At 51.6% G+C, this 20,453-nt stretch overlaps 1 protein-coding gene across 10 annotated transcripts in view; it reads left to right on the forward strand.

The window, feature by feature from the left end:
* Positions 1-20,453, forward strand: part of AGAP1 (ArfGAP with GTPase domain, ankyrin repeat and PH domain 1) — a 549,508-nt gene that overhangs the window by 150,342 nt on the left and 378,713 nt on the right. For 2 of the 10 annotated variants that reach the window (XM_036857332.1, XM_036857331.1), the window contains exon 1: positions 3,186-4,621. The exons of 5 other annotated variants lie outside the window; for them this stretch is intronic. In XM_036857332.1, the coding sequence (XP_036713227.1) occupies positions 3,652-4,621 (970 nt within the window). In that variant the 5' untranslated portion in view covers positions 3,186-3,651. Of the gene's footprint in view, positions 1-3,183; positions 4,622-20,453 lie in introns of those variants that run through there. 3 more of the 10 variants (XM_036857330.1, XM_036857333.1, XM_036857334.1) reach the window with 3 other exon arrangements.

Below are 20,453 nucleotides of genomic sequence, written 5' to 3' on the forward strand. Positions count from 1 at the left end.
AAGATAGTGAACAACACCGGCTATAGCAGAAAGAGGTCTCCTCGTTCCGTGTCATCTAAGATTCCGAGTTATCTAAGGTGGATAGAATGGAATCTTCTACTCTGCAGCCTGCATCCTTGGGCGGCAAAGTGCAAAACCCGGGCTGGATTCCAGACAACCGCGGAGTGATTGGAAGGACCCTAACAGTTCAATATTTGAGTTCTAAAGAAATGCTCTTTCCCCCCCCCTTGGGCTGTGTGAATGCCCAACATAACAAGATATACTTTATATCTTATGGGGCAGCTGATTTCATATTAAAATTCATCTCAATGTTTGGAAGTTGCCATGGTCTCAAACACTAGTGAGAATGGATGCCAGGCTAAGTTAGGGCCTTGGATTCTGGTCCTAACAGAGATCCATCCTGGCCTCTCTGCATTGCTGAATTTCAGTTTCTCTGCTTATAGACCTGGTGGACCTTTAAGTCTCGACAGCTGTAAAATTGGAGGCTTTTGCTGTCTCTTTGGGAGCTCGTCCATCAGACCATGCTGGGCACCGCCCTGTACCACCCTTTCATTCTCCTCTCTGCCTTTGTATGTTACATCACTTGGCCTTGCGAACTGCAGCGTCTTTCACAGGTTTGTGAATTCTCGGAGGACAGAGAGACTCTACCTTCTCACTGCGGAGTGCCACAGTAGATGCTCAGTATATATATTTGATGAATAAATGAACAAATGGAAAAATGAATAAGTGAAAACTTGCTGAGATGTTGAGATATCATTTGTGTTCAGTTAGTGTCAAATGCAGTAATAGTCTCAAATTTGTTTCTCTCTCTGATGTCCGCAAAGCAGAACGCTGACAAAAGAAATGATGTTGAAGCATGGAAATGGGCACAGGCAGTGTGACCCCAAGTTTAGCTCTCAGCCATGAGCTGCGTAGCCTTGGGGAAAGCACACACCCTCTCTGAGCCTTCACATTCCCCTAACCTATGGGTTCTAGAAACCTCATTCTGATAGATGATTATTGCCTGGCTCTAGCTCTAGAAGTTGGTGATCTGTGTGTCTTATACAAAGGGGGCTTTTTATTGAAACTCAAAAGGTAAGACTGATCTGTCCTGGGGTCCCTATCTTTACAGTGAGGACATGTGAGAGACACATTCCTGAATCCTTTAGTGCCAAGAGCAGGTGGATGGAGCTTGTGAGCCTGTGACAGTGGCAATTTTGTGTCCAGGTAGAGCCACTGAGAGTGGTCAAATGTGTTTTAAAGTACTTAAAAAAAATCCTTATGTTTTAGAGTAGTTTTTGGTTCATAGCAATATTGAAAAGGTACAGAGAATTCCCACATCCCCCCCCCACCGCCCCCGCCCCAGCCCCCAGTACATACAGAGCATCCCAGACCATCAACATACCCCGCCAGAGTGGTACGTTTGTTACAACTGATGAACCTACACTGACACGTCATCCTCACCCGAAGTCCATCGTTTGCATTAGGGTTCACTTTTAGTGCTGCACATTCTATAGGTTTGGACAAATGTGTAATGACACGTATCCATCATTATTATATCATACAGGGTATTTTCACTGCCCTAAAAATCTTCTATGCCATAAAGTATGTTTTTAAAAATAAACTCAACCAACTTTTGGTTTATTTCATCAAATCCAAATATTTCATTTCACTCTGAGGTAAAATCCAGATTTCCTAGGTTATAACCTCCTTTGTAAGAGACCTCACGATTCATCTTCATATCCTTTTCAGTGCCATAAACACAACAGTTGCCCCATAATTACTTGTTAAGAGATTAAAGAAGGGAAATCAGCACTTGCGAACAGCTGTCTAATCCCAGAGTCACACCTGGCCTAGCCTCGAGCACTTTTCTTAGAAACAGCCTCTCAGCAGTCTTTGGCGTTTCCAGGCCTAGAGAAGGCTGTGTAAAAGCATCCGGTTTGATGAGTGGACGTTGTCTTTACCACATTTTCCTTCTGAAGCTTTTAAACAGAGAGATCTATGTTCAGGACAGCATGAAGAACTTATGTGTTGATCAAGTACGTGTGAATATAGTGCTGCATCAGATAATATGAAGAACCAGTATCTACAGAGCCAAGAGGTAGCTGGTGGGAAGATGATGGGAGAAAAATCAACACTAAATATTAATGGTAAAGGGACTTCCCTGGTGGTCCAGCGGCCAAGACTCTGCGCTCCCAATGCAGGGGGCCCGGCTTCGATCCCTGGTTGGGGACCTAGATCCCACATGCCGCATCTAAAAGATCCTGCGTGCTGCAACTAAGACCCAGTGCAGCCAAAGTAAATAAATAAATATTTAAAAACAAAAACAACCTGTTGATTAGAAAACAATACTAATGGTAAATATTTAGCACTTACACAGAATGCCTGCCCATAGCCTCAGCTAATTCAGCCCTCACAAGAATGCTCAGAGTTTAGGTACTGGGTTTTTGTTTTTGTATTTCTTTTCCATCCCCCCTGGACAGGTGTACAAACTGAGCCCTCTAGGAAGGAAATGAACAGGCAGGGCTGGGACAGGCAGCCGCCTTTGCTTTCTTCTGCTCTTAGCCACTGTATTCTCTGGCCTGTTATCCAAGACAGCAAATGCCTGCCTGTCAGGAGTTTTTCCCCACCCGTTGGGAAGATAACTCCAAAATATTATTCTAGGAGTGAAACTGCACGGTCCTTCACTTGGAGGGCACTGGTGTGAACCGCACCCCCATCGCCAGATGCTGCCTTCCTGGGCCCTTCTTTGTTCTCTCCTTCCTGGGGGTGCACTTGCTCCTCTGTACAGTTAGGGCAACAAGTACCTAAGATACCTTGATTTTGAAAACAAGCCTTTTGAGTCGCTCCTTCAAAGCTCCTTGATTAGGAGAGGTTCTTCCTATAAACCCTCAGCAGGTGAGAGATGGTCCATATTCTGTTTGCTTTTGCAAGCCAAGCCCCGGAGTGTCGGTTCAGGCGGGCGCTCGCTCCTTCCCCCCCACCCCCACCGCCAATGCCCCGGAGGCTCCGGTCCGCGCGGCGGCGGCGATCCACCCCGGCGCTTAGGCCTGGCCGCCCAACCGCGCGCCCGCTGCCGCCGCCGCGCTCCCGGGACTCGGCAGCCGGCCTGGGCGCGCGGCCCGCGGTCCCTGCCCGTCTGCCCCTGCCCGCCTCGCCCCGCTCCGGCGCGCATTTCCATTTTAAACCGCCGCCCGCCAGCCCCTCGCCCGCGGCCGGCGCAGCTGCCCGCGTGTCCCGAGCCCACGGAGTGGAGGAGGCTGCGGAGCCGCCGAACTGTGCAGAAAAGGCCCGAGAATGAGAGCGGGCCCCGCGCCGTAGACAATGAAGCCGCGGGCGCCGCCGCCCGCCCCGGGCCTTGCGCGCCGCGACCGCACCTGCCGGCGAGACAGTCCCCACGCCTGACCGCCCGCCCGCCCGGCCCCGCCGGCCCATGGCTCGGCGCCCCGGACCCGGACCCCCGCACTCGGGCCGCGCGGCGCACGGGCCGGCGGGCGCCAGGGGCGCCGTTCCCGCAGCCTGAGCGCGGCCCTCGCGGTGAGCGGGGGGCGTGGACCCTGTTCGGGCTCGCCCGCCCTCCGCGGCGACCGCCCCGACCGTGCGGCCCGGCCACGGCGCGCTGGATGCGGCGGAGCCCCGGCGGGCGGCGCGGCGGCCGCGGTCCCGGGAGATATGTACCTGCTGGACGACAGCGGCGAACCCGCGTCTCCGCCCGCGGACGCGATGCCGCGCGGGACGCCCCCCAGGAAGACCGTCTACCGCATCTCCGTGACCATGGTCCGGAAGGAGCAGCTGGGCGCGCCGGGCCCCGGCGGCCCCGACCCGCGCCCGGCTCGGAGGCCCCGGCCCGCGCGCTCCCCGGACGCACCCGGGCGGCTAGTGGAGGAGGCGGAGGAGGTGGCGTGCGCTGAGGACCCCGAGGGCCGCCGGCCTCGCGGCTGGGACTTCCGCACCTTCCGCACCCGCAGCACTGGGCAGCTGGAGCTCGGGCGGCTCCGGCCGTGCGCACGCGGCCCGGAGCCCGAGGCCCTGGCCGGCAGCCCCCCGGCAGTGGAGGAGGGGCCCGGCTCGCCCGCTCCCGGCAGTCCCGACGTGGAGGGGGCTCGAGCCGCGCCCTTGCGGCGGAGCCTCAGCTTCAGGCACTGGAGCGGGCCCGAGGCGCCGCGGGGCCAGGCCCTGGGTCGCGGGAGGCGCCACAGCAGCTCCGGGAGCCTGGCCTGGGCTCCGGGCGGCGAGGCCGTGGCCGACCCCGGGGCCGCCCTGGAGCCCGCGGCCTCCGGGCAGCCCGCCTCGGAGAAGCGCAACACCCTGGACGTGGGCGAGGTGCTCAGCAAGAACGACGCGCTCTCGGATCTGGAGCGCTGGGAGCGCAGCAAGAGCAAGAACCGCACGCTGGACAACAGCGACCTGCAGCGGCTGGAGCGCGCGCGGGCGGCGGCCGCGGGCTCCGGCGCGGCGTTGGAGCACCGGCTGCTGCGCTTCTTCAGCGGCATCTTCGCGCGCAGGGACGGCGCGACCGGCGGCGGTCCCTCCCCGCGGAGCGGCGCCTCGCGGCCGCGCGGCTACTTCAGCAGCCTGCGGCGGGCCCCGGCCGACGCGCACTCGTCCAGCGCCGAGAGCATCGACGGGTCCCCGCGCAGAGGTGGGCAGCGCGGCCGGGCAGGGGAGGGCAGTGGTGGGCACCGGCCGGGGGCCCCGCAGCGGCCTGCCTGGCAGAACACGCCGGGACTTGGGAACGGCTAAGGGACCTGCCCTCCCAGGTCACCAGCCGGCGAGTGGCCGTGCTGGAAGTGAACTCCGGTAGTGCGGTTTTTCCCGTCATACTGCAGCTCTGGAAGTTCTTGACTGCCCCTGCTCCCAGCTGCGTGTGCTGGTGCCTTTCAGGGTCTGTCGCTTTAGCCACTGGGAGCCCGTCTAGGGAGACATCACCTTGCCAAGCGGTGCCTTTCTCCCGCAGATGCTGGCGCAGCCAGTTCTCCATCAGCGGGCCCGTGAGCTCGTGCTGCACCGCGCGCTTGCCGGCTGGGATACCTGTGGGCTGCAGCAGGGAGCTGGGGCTTGGCCCCGGAAGCTACCACGCAGGTGCTGCGTGGCCAGGAGAGGCGGTGTTCATCTTGGTTAATTTCTACCTCCGCCCCCAAGCCTGGTCTCCCTGTAGGCACTACCATCTCTGAGTGCTGCGATGTGGCCTCGCTGCTTTGGCAGCCCTCACCCTTTGGTAGAGAGGGTTCACTCCAGTGGTCAGAGATGGGTCTCTGCCCACAGCCTCCCTGCCAAGTGGCATCATATGGTGAGAGCTCGTCTGGGCCGGGACTCTTGTTTCCTAGGAACGTATTACAGCACACGGGCAGGGAAAACCACCGCCCCGCAGCTGAACCTGAGATCTCAGTTCTCTACTCTCTGCTCAGTTCTCTGGACCTCCAACAGGGAAAGTTCTGGAGGCAGATGTGGTGACATTCTCTTGCAAGAATCAGCTGACCTTCTGGTAGTTGTTTGGGGGTCAGAATCTTCCAGAAACAGCAAAACTCTCTACGTGCTGCCTGGACATCGCCCTAAAGAGGCTGGGGGTGGGGGGTTAGGCTACATTTTTGCGTCCTTCTCATGGGGAGGGGTGTGAGGGGGATGCCTAAGAATATTGTCCCCCGTGCACTTCACCACGGAAAAATCATTAGTAACGTCCCTTCTGCTGATTACCAGAACCCTGCTTCTGATAGAGATGGAGATAGTTGAAGCACTGCAATGTGGGCTTTTCATCAGAGCTTTTCACCTGCTAACCCACTAGCCCCGGAGAGCGTATTCTTCCTTAGTGGGCTTCACAGGTGAGCTGACTGCCGAGGGCGTATGTTAAAACCAGACAATACAAAGAAACCACTGCCTTCACTGAAGTTACTTTTAAGGTAAACTGAAGACAGATGATGTCATGTTCTAATACGCTCCCTTTGAGCCTCAGGATATGATGGAAAATATTTGAAACCAAGCAGTCAGATGTGCAAGTAGTGTTAAAATCTGAATTTTTTGATTAGCGAGGTTGTATAGCATCAAGTTACTTGTTGTCCGGCTTGCATTAGTTTAACTTGCTGCACACATCTTTTGTTTTAATCTGCCTTGGAATACTGTAGAAAACACCGTGTTTGATTCCAACCATTATCTCAACCCCTTCCCACGTGCCCTTAAAATATTAAAAAATGATGTGAGTTGTTTCGTTGAGACATTTGGTTTGTATGGAGCTACCGCTGCCATCAGTTGTGTTCGGTGGAAATTCAGATATGCAGGCAGCCCGTTCTTCCTCTAATGGCAGGCTTGCATCTTTGTTCTCAGGGGCTTTGTAGAAAATAGTCATTAGCTGCCTGGGTCCCAGGCAGGTACACCTCAGGGGGAGGGGGAGGGGGACCTCAGTGGGAGGAAGAGGGAGCCGGCCCAGACAGCACTTAGAATGTGTTTCATTGTGGTGGCTATTGATACAAGTTAAAAGCTTTGGGGTTTGGGTGTTTCCTTTCCTGTCAAATGGATTGATAGTAGATTTGGAATAGTAAAGGTGTGAAGTGTATGGGAATTTTCCCTTCTAGGGCAGTACAAGACAATAACAATAGTAATAATTAAAATAATGCTTGGTTGCTTTGTCCCTGTGGCCATTCCTTTTCAGGGTGGAATTACTTTCATCTGAGAATAACAGCATTGTGGGTTGTGCAGAAAAACCAAATGTTAGCGAACTAGGTTACAGCACACACAGTTGGAACTCTAGGGCCTTACTTCAAAGTTCTAGGTACTCACAAAACTACCTCCTTCACCTGCCTTTGGCTAAAATACCTGAAATGTCAGCGTTCTCAGGATTTTTGTAAGGCCTGTATCTATTACAAGTAAAAGGTGCACCCCACAGCTTTTGGGTCTTCTCATTTTTATCATACTTTTATATATTTGCTTCCTATGACAGATTATGCAAATTTTAGGTGCTATTTAAATGAAATTTTGAATTTAGGGTAGAATTCTCTCAGGTAACATTCAGATGCAATGGAACCCAGGCTCAATCTCCCTGTGAACGTCCATAGAGCGAAGGTCCCCAGAGCCTTAAACCATGGGGCCAGGTAGATTTGCAGGACTTAAGAAAATTCGGATTTTAGGAAGGTAAAGTGGTGTGTGTGACAGAACGCTGGCCGTGAGGTCGGGCAACACCCTGTAATCAGACACTAGCAAAATGCAGCAAAGCCAGAGATATTCACACTCGGTATGATAAATGTGCTTTGCCACCAAGAGGCTGCTAAGCAGTTGTGAACAAAGCTTCCATTTTCAGACCTGTTTAGATTTCAGAGTTACAGGTAAGCCGTTGCAGACTTGTAATGTGATATATATATATTGGGAGGAGCAGTCACTAGTTTTAAATCTCAGCCACTTTGTATGAAAATTTGACATCCTTTCAAGTATAAAGGACCTTAGAGGAGATTTGTCATCAGGCAAATTTTCTTTTGCTACCCTCTTTCAGCTGTTAAAAGTTTGAATTGACTATAGGAAAATAACTTCAAAAGACTACCGAATTAATTATTATTAATTACTTGGCCTCTTAGAGTTAATTTGCTTAGGCAAGGTACCTTTGCAAGATGGTTAGAGTCTTATTTTAAGGACGCACACAGGCTCACACATCACATAGCTGTGGTTTTCTTATAATCTTAATTCAAGGCATTGGGATGAAAGAATGAAGAGCTCCTGTTGTTGGATGATTCTCTCGTACTTTTTAATCCCTATTGGTCTGTTGAGGCTCTTCCTCTTTCTCCCCCCACCGTGATGTGTAACCGTCGCCTCCCAGGTTCCAGGGTGGCTGCTGTCAGCTTTGTGTAACTATCAATATTAGGGAGCCCTAGAACATTTCAGAGAGGCCTTATGTCAGATCAAGGGCAGTTTCCTGTTATCTGATACGCGTGTATTAGGGCAGAGTCTGTTGACACAACTATCGTGTAATACAGCGAAAGATCACATCATAAATGATTTATTACACTGTAGGGTGTCACCCTCTGGCGAGGGCCCTCTGCATCCCGACCAGCCTGCTGACGGATGGAACCAGCTGCCGGCATCCTTGGAACCAGATGCCAGCAGTGCCAGTCTAGGGCCGCACGTGTTTTCAGGGTGTTCTATTGCTGTCTGGGAGGATTGATTACAGCAATAAATTCCTTGATAGCCCAGACTGAGGTTAGCTCTTTAAATTACTAATTTACAGCTGATTTTTGACAGCACAGTTTGATGAGTGGCTTTGTTCTTTAATTTTTGATTCCGTTGATGTGTGTCACTCAATTTGTGCAGGGTGATAGACTGTTTTATAGTTAAAAAAAAAACAAAAACTTTCAGTAAGAGGGGAAGCAACACTGAAATAACTTGATGCATTTTTATTTTTGAACTTGATTTGTTGCTGAGAAAGACATACAGGGTTTTAAAGAAAGGATGTAACTGCAAGTTTTTCATCTGAGACATTTTGAACCAATTACATACTCAGTGTTTTGAAATTCACTTGTGTGTGTTGTTTTTTTTGTTTTATTTTGTTTTGTTTTTGTTGTTTAATAAATGACTCTAGGTAGCAATTTAGGAACATCCGCATCGTTTTAGTCATAAGGTTGAATTGTTTTCCTGGAGACGGAGCAGCCCACTTGGGGTACAGACAGAGCTGCGCTGGTCAGCCAGGTACCCTCGAAGCAGGCACTGGAGGCTTAGGCTGTGTCTTGCCACGTTTATTTTCTTGAGTTGGAGCCCACGTTGCAGCATAGTCACCTATTAGCATCTTTCGTGATCTGGGCTTGGCTGGGCTTGGAATATCCTGCCCCCAAAGGGATGTTCAAAAGTACATCTGCTAAAGAAATCCTCCAGTTTTAACATAGGTCCACTGCAGCCATCTGGTCGGTTATAGAATTAAGTACTTTTGTTTGGAAGTATAAGACCCAACTGTAAAGCACTGGTACCACTTTTTGTATTTTCAGTCTTTTTGTTGTTCTATTGCATTAACAAACATTTGAGTTTCTGTGGTGTAATCTGCAGTGGAGCAGAGAGCTAGGGCTTACTAGGGCACAGTTCCTGACTTCCAAGGTCGGTAGCCTGTTGGGGGAGATGGAGAGGTTCCCGTGAATCCCAACATCATGGGATACTTAGGGGAAGGTATGACTATTTCTCCATCGGAGCGCTAATCCTAATGTGTAACAGTAACCTTGTTTGCCAGTTCTAATAGTCAATGAGTCCCTCCTGGGCGTCCTATTCCTGTTCCTTTTGTAGAATTAAGAGCACTGTGCTTGGCACATAGACTTGTAATAGGTGTTTGTGGGAGGAACTGAGATGACTTGGGGGGTACACAAAAAGGGGAGCAAATGTCCTTGAAGAGGGGAAGGAGTGAATGAAGACCTCACAGAGAGATAAAATGATTTGGGTCTTGCAGGATCAGTAGGAGTTTCCCAGGTAGAAAAGAGGAGATTCTCCACCAGCAAGTTGGTTGGGATTTCTATAGTTAACTCCTAAAAGAATCATTCGTGTTCACCAGATCTATATGACTAATGCCACTGTCAGCCATTAAAAAGGATGTTACGGTTTTCAGGAGGTTTTTTTTTTTTCTTTTCTTTTTTTGGCATGAGGTTTTTGTTTATGATGGGAAATTGCCTTTAGGCTATTGTTATTCTTTTCTGTAATTATTTGAAAAATTATATTTATTTAAAATGCTGACAATGAGTAAAATAATGCAAAAGAAAAGGTTTTTTATTAGGGCAACGATTGAGATAAAGTATGTACAGCTGCAAGCTGCAGTTATATCCCCAGGTGATGAACAGAATTGGTATTAAGGTCAACAGATTAGCAAAAAGAAGGGCGATTATTGTCTTTGCATCATTTTGAGAGAAAGTACCATCTGCTCACCATCGTTTTGGTCTAGGTTTTGTTCAGCTCAGATTAGAGTCCAGTGTGGTGTGGTGATGATATTTACTTGTTTGTAGGTTATAGCCTTAGGCATTCTGTTTTTCATACATTTCCATTGATGTAGGCATTCACATTTGTTAGTTTTCTTTTCTCCTGTTCATTTACTTAAGACAAACCTGTAGATGCTCCCGTAATTTAAAAAATCTTAGCACACATCTATTCATTTGGCTGGTTTTAATTCAAAGCTGCATCTTGACCCTTTGTTTTCTCATAATCTCGTTAATTTCATTTTCACGTTGGTTTTCAATTCTAACATCACTCATGGATCTGAAGATTCAGAAAGCTTACAAAGAAATAAGCTTCATAGGTTGGAGGACGGGAATCTCTGTTCCCTCCTTCAGTACCAGGGCGTACCAGCCAGAGGCTTGGGAAAGGATCATTTGGCTTCTCCTTATCTAACAAATGAAGATAACTTGAAGAGGCACACTTCACTTGGTGGGAGTGAAAGGGAAAAAGAGGGTTACTTTCTAATATTGTCCTCTGTTGAGAATAGTTACGAAGCACGGGGTCTGTTTCAGGTGTGATCATCAGGTGCAAGGTTTTGCCTGACTTAGCGTGCCCTTCATTTGGTCGACACTTAGGACCACTCCCTTTATTCCGAGGGCTGCCTTTGGGTACCAGTGGAATACAGATTCATGTGTGCGTGGATATTCATCTGTTTGAGATGCTTGTCAAAGGGCATCTGTGTTCCCTCTGGCCCCTGTGCCTGTCATCGCAAGGACTTCTTTCAGCTATGCTGCTGACCGTCAGACACTTGAGAATTGACCCGGTAAACAATGCCACCAGGCCCTCTGATGCAGCTCCTGCCCTCCCTCGTTCTCACACAGACCAGAATTACTCAGATGCCACTCCTTCAGTTGATGGGGGTGGGGACGGGACGGCGCTTGTTGATCCATCTTGTACCTTCCTGCTCCAATTAGCAAGGGCTCTAAAACAATGGAAAAACCAGTTGGTCTGTGAGCTATGTGTAACAAGATTTGGGACTTAGGGACGCACACCTGTAACTTGCTTTCCTGCAACTTAAGTCCCGCTCCCTTAGATCCTGGCCCAGTCACTGGTGGAGGGAGGGGTGGACCCAGCAAGGCAGGCTGTCTCCGTGGTGCCCACCGCTCATCCATAGCTCCAGGATACCTGAGTATCTTATTCTTCTGGTTATTTTACTTGCCAGACTAGAATGCCAACCTTCTGAGAATCTGACCTCTCTTGCATTTAACAGAAGACGCCTAATCTACTTGCCTGATCTGGCTCCTGGAAGACTCTGGAAGCCAAGTTCGTTTGAAGACACTTGGGGAATTTTAATTTGGAAGGGAAGCCTGGGAGCGTGGAGACTTGTCTCCCGGTTTTTGAGACGCAGCCATAAGAAGGACGCAGTAGTCAGCACTGACGAGTGCGATGCGTTAGGACCAGGTTGACTCAGAACTAGGCAGGCACTTCTCACCTGAGGGGTGGGCTGCTTCCCTGTGTGAAGTGTTCCCGGTCACAGGAGGCTGCCAAGCCCAGGCTAGTCAAGTCCCGTATTAGTTTTTAAGGTCAAGAGTCCTTTCAGGATCTAGGATTTTGATGATTTTTGTACCTGGTCTCTCAGGAAGCAGCTTTCTCCCAAACTTACAGAAAGAGAGGTGTATTTGTCTGTAATTTCCTTGTACTGATCTCCTACCTGCTCCCCGGCTCCCCCCGGCTCCCCCCGGCCCCCCCAAACCTGGCTGTACCTGTGACTGATGCTTTATTCAGCTGGCTAACCTGAGACTTAGGGGAAGTGATCTGTCCCATCCCCCCTGCCCCGTGGCCACTCCGCAGCTGCCACCACAGCTTGTGCTTCCTGGGCTCGTGTCAGGCCATCAAGCCCCTCATGGTACTGAAGCCGTTTGTCCTTCTGCCTTCAAGGTGGTGGGTGATGTCCCGGCGTGATCTCAGTCTGATTCTCTCGCAGCCTGTGCTGCTTTCTTTTTTGCTTTCTCTTAGCGTTCTTGCCTTGAAAACTGGTTTCAGGTGTGTGAGTAAGTCGATGATGGTGGCAGGAAGGAATGTTCTGTTTATCGTGGGAGACTTTTTTAAGTTGCCATGTGGAGAAGGCACGGCGTCCAGAGTCAGTGGGATAGGTTTGGTTTTGGCCGCAAACTTGGGCTCAAGGTGCCCAGAGAAGTCACTTCACTGCCCTGAGCCCCATCTGCCTCATTATTTAAGTAGGTGTTTAGAATCCCCGTGGCTGATTCTCAGGAAGGCCAGAATGAATAGCTTTGCTTTAGAATGATTGCCTATAGTATGTTTTACAAAAGACCCAAAGATAGAACATATGAAATACGTGGATATGCTTGGATTTACGGTTGCTCTCACATGTAAGCTGGCCCAGGTGGGGCAAATGCATTTCCAAAGCCACAAGTATGAATTAACCTTGTATTTTGTTTTCACTACTTCACCCCGTATTTTCTAATGATCTCCCGGTTAATTACTTCTTTTTAAATTGTCAGTTTATAAGTGGGAGAGCAGAGTGGTCCTTTTTTTTTCCCCCCCTCTTGATTCCTGTAACCAGCAGAGTTAACTCCATTAGTAGCATGTGGATTCATTTCATTCCTGATCCGAGCCAAATATGTGTTTATTTCCGAGTGCTGCGCCCTCAACCTGCCTTTCGTGATCCCTGCTTGTGCTTTCCTCCTGGAGGGTGTGTTGCCTGAAAACCAGAGTCATCTGCGTCCCTAGAAAAAGCCGTCTTCCTATTTTATTGAACAGCGATTGATCCTCCTCTTGGCACTGACTTACAGCCTTCAGAGTAATAAGCGCTGATGCAACATATTGTTTGTCCAGCGGGGTGGAGTGTAATCAAGGTCATTTGGAGCATTCCATATTATCTTCAAATACTCAAGTTTTCTAACACTGTGATACAGATGGTGTCTTTGGACCTGTGTTGCTGTCAAGCTGACATTTCCACTCTTTTGTACATCAAGTACTACTGCTTTGGATGAAAGCACTGTGGCTCGACAGTATAAGAGATCGTGTCATAAAACCTGTTCATCGTTCGTGCCAGCAGGTAACCCTGGTGAGAGGCACTTGGGGTTCACATGGGAGAGGTCAGAGTGCAGGGAGCTGGGCCCATGATGGGGCTTCCTCTTGGGACGCCCCCCCAAGACCGAAGAGTGCTAATTCAGTGTATGCTCATGGAAGATTGAGAAAATCTGCTTTGTTGATGGAAAGAGGCTCAGATGTGAAGAAACTGGGCAGCTTTGGGCAGGCTGTGAGGCTCTGATCTAGCAGCGGGAGGCATGTTGGGCCTGAACCCAGTGAAGGTGGGATGGAGTGAGGGTCTGCATGTGTGCAGGTGTCTCAAAGGTCAAGGGCATGGTAGCCCTTTCTGGAAGCTGCAACCTGGGATGCACCCTCCGGGATGTCCATGTGGCCCTTGATGTGTGACGCCCCCAGGCCTGTCCTCTGGCTCTCTGCGTGCCAGTGGAAGGGGATCCAGGTGGCCTCCTGAGGTGGGAAGCCCGGCCTTTCCCGGGGCCTTGTCTCTGCCCGGGAGCAGGTGACATCCATTTGGCCTGGTTCCGACGCGTGCGGCGCGTCTTCAAGTAGCATCCCGAGTCCCCGTGGCCGGAGCGTCACCCTGTCTGGAATGTTTGCTCTGACAGTTCTTCTGCAGATTGTCCTGTTCAGGCCGCATCAGGAAAAGCTCGTGGCCTGGCGGGAAGAGCGACTGTGGGCCCCCGGAGGCTCTGCTCGGAATTACCCGCCTACCACCTGCTGGACCACCCCGGGCGGGCTTTCCCATCTGTGCGCCTGGGCTGACGCCGGGCCGCGGTCACCAGATGAGATGACCCGTGCCCGGGGGGCTGCCGTCCTGTCCCGTTTTACCCGGTCAAGATGCTCACCTCTCTGAGAATTTTCGCCCCTTTTTCACCCACCACGACTCTCCTGTGTTCCTCCCCGGGAGCAGAATGCGTGCACGGCAGCGGGAGGGAGTTATGTCAGGCCTGGTGCTTTTGTCCTCAGCTCAGTTCCGCCCCACTTGAGTTAACTGCCTTGTGTATCCACTTTTCCCAAGACAGCCAGACACACGCAGAGCCACTTGGGAGGGAGCTTGTGTTTGTACAGAGCTTTTAGCTTTGCCCCCGCCCATCCTTAAACTCAGATCTCAGGTTTATGAGACAGGAGTAAATGTTGAATTCTATATAGCACCTAGAAATGTAATACAGTTACCGTAATTTTTACATCTGCCTTTAACATCGACCAGTGCCTAAAGAATACCACGCCCTACAGCTCTGGTGGGTTATTGACTTTTAGGAGTAGATCACTAACAGAGGAATCGGTTCAGAATTAGAGTATTGGGGAAATGTATTGTTTTCCACCGACGTATGCATCACGTTGCGTCTGGCAGAGGGTCTGAGAGTGTGCGTATTTTATACCGTGTTGCTACTTGGCTATTTTTTGTTTGCTTGTGTTTTCGTACTGGGATAGTAATAGGTGTGTTGTGAAGCCCTTTCAAGCTGGTCATGGGGCACGTGCGGCTTGTTGGCTGAGAACGAGGCCTCTGGAACCAGACGCCTGGTTTTGCTGTTTTCTGGCTGTGTGTCCTTGAGCGTGTTCTCTAACCTCTCTGTACCTCGGTTTCCTCGTCTGGAAAATAGGGATTGATAACAGCGCTGGACCTGGGCTGGTGGTGAGGGGTGAGGGCGAGTGTGTGCCACCCTGTGGGCTCAGGGCAGCAGGGGCGCCACGTGTGTCCCCCACCCCTTGGCAGCTGCTGCCTGCTTGGTGGTGCCCCCCACCCCGCCCCGCCCCGCCCCGCCCCGCCAATGACAGGAACTGTTCTGGAAGGAGGTGCTGCCACCCTGGCCAGCGGGGAGAGCAGGGTGCTGTGTATGTGAGAAATCTTACTCTCCTTTAAAATGAAAAATAACTTCTTCTGCTTAAGGTGGCATGGGTAAAAAATAATGACCCTTTGGAAAGAGGTTACAATTTGGGGTTCCACTGATTTTTTTGTTTTGTTTTGTTTTGTTTGAAATGTACTTGCCTCTTTCATCTCTCCGAAATACATATTTTTAAAATGTTCGTTAAAATTTCATATTTACTTGGTTTAATATTCATACATTATACAAATATACACTGTTTTATAAACTACAAAATAATAAATTTCATATTTAACATTTAAATTAGTTAAAATTTTAAAATTAACAAGTAACTTATTAAGTAGGCCCAGAAGCTGGGATTGAGAGATGCCCACGCTGAGGCCTGCGCGCCACTTGTACCCCTTTGCGGAGGATGCCTGCATACGTACAGCACCTACAGGAGGTTTGGACACAGCCCCTGACCGACAGATCCGAATGCCACTTCCAAATTCCCGCTCAGAGGAAAGCTTTCCAAATAACCTCCTTCCCCAGTTCCCCGTCCGGTCCATCCGGATGAATCCCACGACATTATTATTTACGGGGTCGCCCCTAAGACCTGCAGGTTAAAGGTCAGGTAGATGGGGGCTGTAACAGCCTCTGTCCAGGGAAGCAGGGAAGGGATGAACCCCAGCTCTGAAAGTGCACACTATTCTCAGCAGAAAAATCCAGGTATTTGCTGTCAAACAAGTGTGTATTTCTGAGGCAGTTAGTTTTCCACACGGCAGGAGATTTTTATGGCATTTTTCCTTTTCTTTAAAGTCTTCAGAGAGATATCCATCCCTGGGAAGGAGATTAAGGCCTCAGGTTCTATCAGGCCAGGTTGCCCTTTCAGTCTGGGCTTCCTGGGTGGCAGGTGTTAACCAGCACCTTTTATGCCCAGGAATCTCCTCCCCAGTGGCCTCTGAAGCCTGACTTTTATTTGTAGCAGGCGTGCCTTTGGGGTGATAATATGATTTGTGCGTCTAATGCCAAGCAAATCCTAGAAAGGTCCTTCACCTTAGATACCAGCTGACACTCCATTTCAGGTGAGTTTCCAAAGTTAGATGTACTTGATGCATGTCAGTTACAATTTGATAAAACTTGCAGATAAAATCCCTTTATAGGAGGCAACCAGCCTTTGAAACTCTAATTGTTCGTTTAGATGACCTGTCAGCTCTTCAGTTCTTCTGTTTCCAAAATAAACAGGAATGTTCCCTTCCTTCCCAGGGCATGGCCAGAGATTTATCTGGGATATTAACAGATTTGAGGGAGGGCAGGAGGATTTCAGCATTCAGCATCTCTTCTGAGGGGAAGCTCACATGCCCAGGAGTTTAGGCTCTGTGTGGTAGAAGGATGTCCCCTGGATTTCTCCTCTGACCTCTGTCCTGGGGCAGTCAGGTGTGGGCTGTGTCACGTCCTCCGGGTCTGTGGCCGGTCGCGGTGTCTGTAGGAGGTTTCAGCTGTCGGGTCGCAGAGTGCCTGTTGCGTGTGAGGTCCTGCGTGTGCGGGGGGAGCGCTTTGCCTGTCCCAGAGGCGTCCCTTCACTCTCCAGCTCTAGGGGTCAGCGAGGGTCCCACAGCTCAGTTGCCTTTCACATCGCCGGGCCCTCTGCTTTCAAACACACGTCTGGACTTTTCTGCCGCTCCCTGGGCCCTCAGTGTGCCCTGCAGCTCACACCCCGGGCCCTGCGAGGGTCTGTTGTGTCGTTTCTGGTTTCGGGTGAATTGGAATTTCTCCTTACGTTGAGGTTTCTGTCCTGCCTGTGTGTGACGGCCCGTGCCCGTTTTATGGCCAGGACAGGGGTCGCTGCCGCTGAAATAGAAACTGTGATTTATTTCAAGGGGTGGGGCCGTCCAGTGGTGCCTGGCATCTGGCAGTGGAGGGACCGAGCTCTCGGGTCTCGGGAGCAGCGAGGGGGACAGCGGGTCCATCCTGGATCCCCTCCCTGCCCCGCAGTCTGGAGCTCCTGCCACCAGACTGTGCTCTTTGAGGAACAGACCGATTATGCTTATTTTTAGACTGTTTTGTTGTCGTGTCACAATAAGGCAATTAAGAGTGACAGCCACACCTACGTAATGTTTTCCAGGCTGGGCCCTGTTGGGAGCGCTCGGCTTGTGTCCATTCATCGATTCCAGAAACCGCACGTCAGTCAGTAGGGCTGATGGATTATCTATGGAGAGAGCTCTGTGGAGGAGCTGTCTATAGAGATGGTTGGGGAGGTTGAGGAGCCCGAGACCACCCGTCAGTCGGGGGCTCCCGGGCTCCAGCTGTTAGTTGGTCCACTTACGACCTGCTCTCACCTCTAACATCCCTGCCACACGGAGATGGTCTGGGGGCTGTGGGAGCTGGAATGGGAGCGGTGGGAAAAGTGAGGCTGCCGTGTCCTCGCCATCCCTGCGCGGCCCCGTGGGTGGCAGGGCCGGAGCTTGTCGCATTCTTAGGCTCTTAGAGGCTCTGACAGTACCGGGCGACTTTGTTAACGGGCGGGGTTTAGCGACTGCAGTGGGTCTCCGTGCAGCCCCAGACCTTACATTTGAGGACCACGCAGAGAGGGGCAGACAGAGCACGTGTGCAGGTCTGTCAGCCATGGGGCAGGGATGGCGTGGGGCTGCGGTCTTGGCCTCTGCAGGTTCCCAGGATCTACTGGCCTCCCCGCTTTCATTGTCATTTATTTCCAAGATGTGATTACTGCTGGGCCTCCATCTGGCAGGCCTCGAACAGGGATCTTCCCTACCTTGCCTCCTCCATCTCAACCCAAGTCATGAAAGATCAGGAATGTTTCCCTGGATTCCCCTGCAGTTTCTGCCTTTCAGAGCTGGGATGGTGGTGGATTCGCGTGCAAGCGTGTGTGTGTACGTGTGTGTTCACACCTGTGAAGTCTTGGCTGGCCGGGCTGAGGCTGATTGTGTCCAAGCAGGTGGGCAGTGAGCTCGCGGTTTGCACCCCAGGCTGGGAGTGCACTCAGGCTGGAGAGTTCGCTTTCCAGGCCGTGTTAAGCCCTTGAGGATGTTCAGTGGTGCTGACAATGTTTTAAAAAATATTTCCTCTATTTACTGTTTTCCCTGGACCGATTTTATCTGATGGTAGAGGTATCTAACAGCTGCATACATATGTCTGATGAAGTGAGACTGCAGTTAACGCACAGGTGACTGCGAGCCCCGGGTCTCACTCCTCGCTGGTTTTCACGTGGTAGTGTCCCTTTTTTCCAGTCACCGATGGGTCCAAAGGTGCGCCTCTTATCTCTTCCTTGGACAAGGAGGGGGTCTTACTTCCTGCCCCTTGCTTGGGGCCAGTGCAGTGGCTTCCCGTTTACTGCTCAGAGGACTTCAGTACACATTTCTGAAACAAAGGACCCTGGAAAGTTAGAGCTGCAGGGACTTGACCCCGACTCCACCCCACCCTTCTGAAGGTGAAAGCGCTGGCTGTTGAAAGGACAGGGCCAGGTAGGTGGGCTCCTGAGGCTTCAGGCACCCCAGCCTCCCTCCCCCTCTGCCCGGAGGCCTGGCGCCATAGGTTACATCTAGCTGCAGAGAGGCAGAGCTCCAACTGGAGCATTTGATGTTTGGCATTTGAAACTTTTCGGCACAGGTTTTAGTTTAGAAGAAGAGTGCAGGGAACCAGGAAGGGACGCGGTTTGTTCTTACTTTTTTAGTTTTTATTTTTTTGGCCGTGCCACGCAGCTTGTGGGATCTCAGTTCCTTGACCAGGGATTGAACCCACGCCCCATGCAGTGGAAGCGTGGAGTCCTAACCACTGGACCGCCAGGGAAGTAAGTCCCCGGGCACAGTTTATTCTTAGTCCCTTGACTAGAAGGACGGGCAGGGTGAACACCTCAGCCTATGCAGGCAGATTCTGAGACTGACACGGCCCTGCTGCCCCAGGGACCACGCTTGGTGGCATCCAGATGCTGGGGCTCCTCTGGCAGAGACACGGCCTCCCCATGGGGTGGACCCAAGTCAGCTTGGGTGGGTGCGTTGGTCTTGGATTTTGCTTGCTCTTGCTGTATCTTTGGATGAAGTCATTGTGTTTTTTCTTTGCTCATGATTTTTTTCCGCCTGCAGTCCAGTTTGAGGATTGGTTTTGAGAAGTCCAAATCAATGGTTTTATTTTCAGAGCTCTAAATGCAGCCGTGTAAACACTTGGAGCCTGCGCCTAGGGTTTAGCGTGGATTTGTGGCTATTTAAAATATGCCAGGAGGCTTCTTGGAAGCCTCCCACTGCTGGGTTTTCTCTGATTAAGCGGTGAGCTGGGGATCTCAGAGCTCCCCGGTGAGAGTGCCAGAGCACTGGGGTGGGAGCTGTTTACTGGAAGGTTCTACCCCTCCCTCCAGATTCTATTCCCTAGGTCAGGCAGGGCCCAGGGAAGTCTGTCCCCTTCGGAGGGAGCTGGGCTCTGGGTGCTAGGTGCTGGGCGTCGTCTTTCCTGCGGGCAAGGCCAGTGTCTCTGTGGCTGGCCACTGCTCATCAAGGGAGGGGACAGGGTGGGCCTTTTGAAAGCCTGTGCTTGCCAGTGACGCACTCCCAGAGGTGGGGCACTGTACACGTTTCCACCGCCATAAGCAAAAGTAAATTTGACACATCTTCAGAGTCTGCTTAGGGCCTCAGGGTAATGATTTGAGATGTGCCAGCATCCAGGTGGGGCTCTAGCGAGTCTGCGACTGGCTTTGATTCACCTCCTTCTGTTCCTTCCCTCACCACAGAGCAGCGCTGGGTCGAAAATGATCAGATAACCACCGTTACTTGTGGATGTGACCACAGTAAGGTCACGTGTTGGCGAGTACTGCAAAGCGGATGCCAGGAGAACCCTCAGTGAAATTTACCTCTTGCTGTGGGTTCACATCTGCAGGGGCCCCAGGGGCAGAGAGCCGGGGGGGGGGGGCTTCATGCTCTGGGGACCTGCCTCTGCCTTCCTTCTCATCTGGCCTCAGTGTGGCCTCCATCACGCGGGCCCCTCCACCACTGGGATGCAGCACTGGCCGGGCTTGGGAATAGTGGCTGATGACGTCCAAGGCACTGGAAGGCAAGGCAGGGATGCAAAAGTAAATTTCCGAGAAGCAAACTACGTGGTGCATCATGAAACCTTTCAAAGAAATAAGCACCATCACGATAGCTAGTTGGTTAGCTAGTTGCAAGATAGATCACTTTGCAGAGATTATACAGCTGTCTTGAGAGGATGTAACTCAAACAGAGTAAGTTCAGACCCCAAACATGCACAGTGAGTTGGATCTTGAATATCTGTAGAAGATGTTTTATGTACCCGGAGCAAACACAGAGGGGGCTTCCTGGCAGGCACCCACCTGGGATGGGCCCCCGTGCGCAGTAGGTGTGGACGTCTCCACGGAGGTGTCCCCTGCCCCAACCCCACCTGGGCCTCTGGCCCCTCTGCCATGTCAGCACGTGGCACCCGCCTTCCCTCTGCCCCTCCAGCCGGGCACCTGGCCTTCCCCTCCCGCAGCTGGTCCCTCAGCGGTCCTGGGAGTGCTACCTCTTCCTCCCCTTCCCCCCTCCTCTCCCCGCTCCATCTGCTTTCCTCCTCCCATACCTCCACCACCTGGGCCCACAGAGAGCAGGAGGGGCCTCGCCGCCAGCCCTTTCCAGCGGGTCTCTCACACCAGCCAGGAAGTATGACTCCTGTCATCGTCTTCTCACCCTTAGAGGCCAGGCGACTCCACTCCCGTGA

The sequence above is a fragment of the Balaenoptera musculus genome, chromosome 7 (assembly GCF_009873245.2).
Source record: "Balaenoptera musculus isolate JJ_BM4_2016_0621 chromosome 7, mBalMus1.pri.v3, whole genome shotgun sequence".
In the NCBI taxonomy this organism is placed as follows: Eukaryota; Metazoa; Chordata; class Mammalia; order Artiodactyla; family Balaenopteridae; genus Balaenoptera; species Balaenoptera musculus.